General features: G+C 48.2%; 1 protein-coding gene across 1 annotated transcript; it reads right to left on the reverse strand.

The window, feature by feature from the left end:
- Window positions 1–217: 217 nt before the first annotated feature.
- On the reverse strand, window positions 218–2,290 carry LOC122028910 (AAA-ATPase At3g28510-like). Its single transcript, XM_042587887.1, has one exon. It carries the CDS (start codon window positions 1,610–1,612, stop codon window positions 218–220), a length of 1,395 nt encoding a protein of 464 aa, XP_042443821.1. The 5' UTR covers window positions 1,613–2,290.
- Between the last annotated feature and the right edge of the window lie 3,710 nt (window positions 2,291–6,000).

Below are 6,000 nucleotides of genomic sequence, written 5' to 3' on the forward strand. Positions count from 1 at the left end.
AGCTCGGTCCATGACCTTTTTAACTGAGCGTCGGAACCCCGATTTGACAGGGTGCCTACCAACTATAAGTGCAAACCGGCCGGACCCTTCCGGGTACTCGATTCCATCGGCCGGCCGGCAGTCCAGTCGGACCGGCCATCTATGGCCGTCCGTCCGGTCGGACCACACTCTCCTCTGGGTGGGCGGCTGTTCCGGTGACTTCCACTTGGCGTTGACTTTACAAGAGAAGGGGGGGGCCCGCTCTTACTACCGGATCACTATCCTTGCTCTTAAGTATGCCAATTAAGTTTTCAAGGCATTTCCTAACTTCCTGAGTATCCACGTCATCGCCGGACTTATGCATCAGGGCCTCCGCCACTTCCGCCGGAGTAACCTCGTTTTCCGCTAGCAACCGTTTGATTTTGCGGAACAACTGGTGGCCATCAATGTTTAGGTAGTTCTTCGCCAGAATCTTGAAGGCCTCGTAGCTGCAGTAGGACATCTCTACGTGTATGTCCATTCTTCCTCTTCTCTTCAGCGCGGGGTCAAGGCTCTCGTAGTTGTTTGTGGTGAGCACGATGATCCGCTCTCCGCCGCACGAAGTCCACAAGCCGTCAATGAAGTTGAGGAGGCCCGGCAAAGTCACCTTGCTCTCCTCGTCAGAAACCTTGGGGACCAGCGCCGCCTTCACCTTCCCTGCCCCGATTTGGGCCTCAATTAGCTTCTTTCTTCTATTCCACAAGTCCAGCATGTAGTCGACGTCTTCGATCACGATGATGCACTTGTCCTTCGTCTCGATCAGCAGTTTGCGCATGTCGGTGTTGTCCTTCACCGACGTGAGCTCCAGATCGTAGATGTCGTAGTCCAGGTGATTTGCCATGGCAGCGATCATGGTGGACTTTCCTGTCCCTGGAGGGCCGTACAACAAGTACCCCCTCTTCCACGGCTTCCCCAACTTCCTGTAGTAATCTCTGTTGCTCCTGAACCTATCGAGGTCTTCCACGATGCCTCGCTTCTTGTTCTCCTCCATGGCGAGCGTCTCAAACTTCGCCCGGTGCTCGAACGGCACGTGGCTCCACAGGGTCTCGCGCAGCTCGTATGGATGGCAGCCGATTGTCGACTTGTTAGTGTAAAGCTTATTCTTGCGCTGATCGGCCGCAATTTGCTTTCCTTTAGACAAGACGAAGCTGATGTAATGGCCGACGACGAAATCACGGTGGCGGTGGTGGAAGGCGAGGCGATAGTAGCGTGGGTCCTCGGGGGGAGCACCGCGCCCCAAGTAGATGGAAGTGACCCTGGGGACGGCCTTACTGGCGAGCCACCAGACCTTGACTCCGTCCAAGTCCACCACGATCTCTTCGTTGTCGTCCATGCTGAAGACGACGTTGTCACCGCCCTCATTGGAGGTCATGGCCCTGATACGGAATGCTGTGTCGCGACAGAGGTCGCCGAGGTAGGCGTCGATGGCGGCGTAAGCTTCGCTGCGTTTGAGATGCTCGCCGGCGTACTCGGTGAATGTAATCTCGATGTAAGGATATATACGCCTCCAGACGTAGGTGGAAACTCTGAAGATGATGCTGAGTGCGGATGAACCCCACTCCGCCAATTTCCCGAAGCTCTCCAACCTTTCCATTGGCCTTCTAATTCAGCCCTCCAAGAATCAGACCGAGGTCGATTATATCATGATCAATTATTGGCTTTGTTAGTTAATGCAGTGATAAGGAGGGACTCCGAAGATAATTGTCACGGTAGAGGTCAAAATTAAGATGGTTAATGTTCAGATATTATGACTGTTCAAACGACAATAGCTTGACCGGAGGAAGAAGATCCCGATCCATCCCCATCTTCGATACGAGGAGGAGTTAAATGACCAACGCTCACGATGTGCAGAAGCTAAGCAAACAGCTACCCCGCTCGGCAGCAAGACTTGGCATTGGCACAATAGAGCTTCGACCGAGCGACTACCTCGCTCGGCCAGTCAGTAGGTTTCGGCATTACCAGAGCTCAACTTCGATCGAGCGGCTACCCCGCTTGGCTTAGCAGTAGGTTTCGACAGTGGCAGAGTGGAACTTGGGCAGAGCGAACACACGCATAAGAGTAGCGAGGTTCTAGCTGACCGACGGGACTCCGGAGCGACAGCAGATTCCGGCCGAGCGGCCAACCTGCTCGGCCTAGCAGTACACTCCTTCGGATATCCCTCGACATCCTCTTGGGAGTTGGTGCCATCGATATTGGGCACGGATGGCCAGAAGATCGTACGATGAAAGCTTCTACTGTTGCTTCAGAGATATGATCGGCCCGTTAAGGTACTGTGTCAGAGACACTTTACTGATAAGTCTTTTTAGGGGAAATTTAGAAAAGTGTGCTGGCCTTGGGGAGCATTCACGCATGCTACAGGAGCTCTATATAAAGGGAGGTCCAAATATCGACGGAGGTACGCATACGCGATATTCACTGTTTGCACTACAGTCTTCTTGTTGCTCCGATCCGCCTTATACTCCATTGTCGGTGACTGACTTGAGCGTCGAAGAGCCAACACCGGAGACCTTTTCCCTAATTCGACACTGACATAAACTATGTTGCAAGTTGGAGTGGAGTCTACCGCAATCAACAAGAGTACCACATTTCTAATTTTCCATCTCTTTCGAACATGTTAATAATTGGTATCTCTAAATCGTCAAAGGATGGGTGGTTAAGCCTCGCTATCAATACCAATTACAATAAACGTATTAATGAACTCGTGGACGGTGACGCACGCAGCATGACTTGATGTATAGACTTGAATCTTGATAATGCCGCCTTTGTTGTCTCTCTATATCTCTTGCGCGAGAGGTTGCTGGGGAATTTGGGGAGCTCAGTCACAAATGGCCTCTTCCCCCTGTGGATACTAATCAAGTGAACCTGCTCGAGAGTAGAGATTGCTAAGTCAATGGGTGAACTTAATCACAGTGGCATCTCCTTGTTAATGGTTGGTGGCAATTAGAGGATCATGCGAATTTATCAACATATGAATTGGTTGAGGTTTTTATAAATATATAATGCAACTTGCTTGGACTTCATCAATGATAAAAATACTAACCATTCTGATGATGATGAACTTCTTCATGGATTTGACATAAAGAACGCTTGCTGATTGAGATGTTAATATGAATTATAACTTTTTAAAATAGTTAGTGATGCCACATGTTGTGAGTGGTCTCAAAATTAATATAGAGTTGAAGGTCAAAATAATATGACATACAAGGTCATGATGAGGTGATGGTTAAAATAAAGGTGTACATAACCGAATGAATCACATCATGCGAGTCACTTCCTATGGACAAAGCCCCAGCATAATCACGGGCATAACCAGAGCAGGTTAGGCTTATGGGGCTTAGCTCCCCATTTCTTAGAGACAAGGCGCTAGCACAAAACCCGAGCGGACCAAGAGCCGACCGTGGCTAAGGGGCATAGTTCCTTACATCATATGAGCGAGACTCCCAACATATATAAATCCGGACGGACAAATATCTAGTCCGGGATAAAGGACTTAGCTCCCTACTGCTCATCACTTCTTATATGTAAGGCTCCCAACATAATCTCGGTTGGCCCCAGAGCCGGCCATGTTTACGGAGCTTAGCTCTCCATCTCTCAGAGGCAAGACCCCAGCACAAAATCTGGGTGGACCAAGAGCCGACCGAGGCTAAGGGGGCACAGTTCCTGACTTCATATGAGCGAGGCTCCCAGCATAAACTCGGGCAGACAAATATCCGGTCGGGGTTAAGGGACTCAACTCCTGACAACTTAGTACTTCTCATATGCAAGACTCCCAGTATAATCCTAGTCGACCCCAAATCAAGCCAGATTTACGGGGCTCAGCTCCCCACTTAACATATACAATACTCTCAGTATAATCCCAATCGAGCTGGACAGATTTATGGGGCTCAACTTCCTACTTCTCAGTACTCCCCATATACAATACTCTCAGTATAATCTCGGTCGACCCTAGAGCTGATCGGATCTACGGGGCTCAACACCCCACACCTTATAGGAACATCTCCCAGCATATAGCCACCCGACCCAAAGCTAGTCAGATATCCAGAGCTCAGCGTTTCACTTCTATTCGGCATGATTTCCAGCCTACATCTACCCAACCCCAGAGCCGGCCGGGTCTCTTCTTAGAGACAATTTTATTGGAGAATTGCAACAACCTATCAGAAAATAACCGCTACTCACCAGAGAATATTTTGTTACTTTGACATATGCCTACAATGGAATCTTCCTTTGCTAAGAGGAAGACCGAGGCATATTCTCAATTACGCGATATATTCTGACACTCAACATTCTTTGTCGTCTCATCATTATGGAGTTTATAACAAGCGGTATAAAAAAGGGCGGGTCCTTTCCGTTGGCTAAATATGCCTTTTACATGTTTGAAAGCGCACTATCCATACTACACTACTGTTCATCTTCTTCCACATTTTTACTTGGCTACTGTTATGACTTGAGCGTCGGAGTCCATGTGCTAGGAACCCTCTCTTTAGCCTGGTGACTAACACTCTCCTCTCCTAGTTCTTGTTTTTCCACGCAGGATCGTTTGCGGACTCAAGATTCTCCCTCTCCAAGTCTTCTCAGGGTCAACATCTGAGCCACCTAGCCAGATCTAGCCAGCGCACTATTTTCTTCTCTTTCAAATAAGATCAAATTTAGCGTCGTCATGTGGGAACTTCACCATCTAAAATAAAAAGATGTGTGAGGCTGGATGATTTATGATAGTCACTTTATCGTAAGAGGACTTGGAGATGCTCATAGTCGCTCAAGCGCAAAGATGGCACAACAACAGTAGGCAATAACGGAACATCCTTTGCCGAATGCCCCGACCTTATTGGTGACAGACCCATATACCGAGCAAAGGGCGCGGGTGGAAGGGCCGATTGCGTTTCCACCAACTCCTCCCCCTCCAACCGGCTACATGCAAGCTCCTGTGCAACCGGTTAGCCTACCGCCGGTGCACCTGTCTTTACTCGTAAATCATCGAGCCTTTTCCGTATGCCCTTCAAGGGAGCAAGTCGAGCGGAGAGGCCCCAAGGATCATCTTTTGGATATTTACCCGCCCGGGAGGTGCAAAGGAGAAAAGATCCAATGACCAGGAGATCCCCTGAATGGATAAACATGTCATCCTCTCAAGAAATATTGGAGGACAAGCTACCAAGCCATTTCCGACCCTTAGCGATCGGAGAATATGGAGAAGCGACCGACCCAGAAGACCATCTCCTTAAATTTGAAAATGTAGCCATCCTCCATCAATACACAGATGGAGTAAAGTGGCAAGTGTTCTTCATCACCCTCTTTTGCTTAGCACAGAGATGGTTCAACCGGCTACCAGTCGAGTCCATTTGTTGCTTCAAGGATTTTCACAAGGCTTTCCTTCACTACTTATCCAGCAGTTGCATGTACAACAAAACCACGTTGAGCTTATTCTCCCTCAAACAGGGGCCCAAGGAGATGCTAAGGGCATTTATCAAAAAGTTCAACCAAGTGGTCATTGATGTTCCTTTGGCCACTCCAGAGATTCTAGTAAGCGTCTTTTCCCAAGGGCTCGTAGATAATGATTTCTTCCACTCTATAATCAAGAAGCTCCCAAAAGATTTTGACCACCTACTTGGAAAAACAACCAAGTATATCAATGTAGAGGAAGCTCAGTCTACGCAAAAAAGAAGAGGTAGCCACACCCTCTTCCGTATCTGCCCCCGAGCGCTTGGTCCCTCCCCCACTCTACTGTTGGGGTTATGAGTCTGACGTGAATGCGTGCTTTAGACATTTTCACAAAACTTGCGTGGCAAAAAAAAAACTCCTAATTTATTACAACACACACCCACGCATGCAAGATACAACACGTGTAGATATAAGAGCAAAATAAAATTTTATAAAATAAAAGACTAACAATTATTCCAGGTGTACCTTGCGAATGATGCGATAGGAAAGGACATCAACTTTAGTGACATTCACGAACCTCACATCTATTCGTATATACGTCGAGAT

Source organism: Zingiber officinale, chromosome 10B, assembly GCF_018446385.1.
Source record: "Zingiber officinale cultivar Zhangliang chromosome 10B, Zo_v1.1, whole genome shotgun sequence".
Taxonomy (NCBI): domain Eukaryota; kingdom Viridiplantae; phylum Streptophyta; class Magnoliopsida; order Zingiberales; family Zingiberaceae; genus Zingiber; species Zingiber officinale.

What these genes read in the sequence shown, in the direction of transcription:
- LOC122028910 (XM_042587887.1), bottom strand. Translation starts at nt 1,612, where the DNA reads ATGGAAAGGTTGGAGAGCTTCGGGAAATTGGCGGAGTGGGGTTCATCC.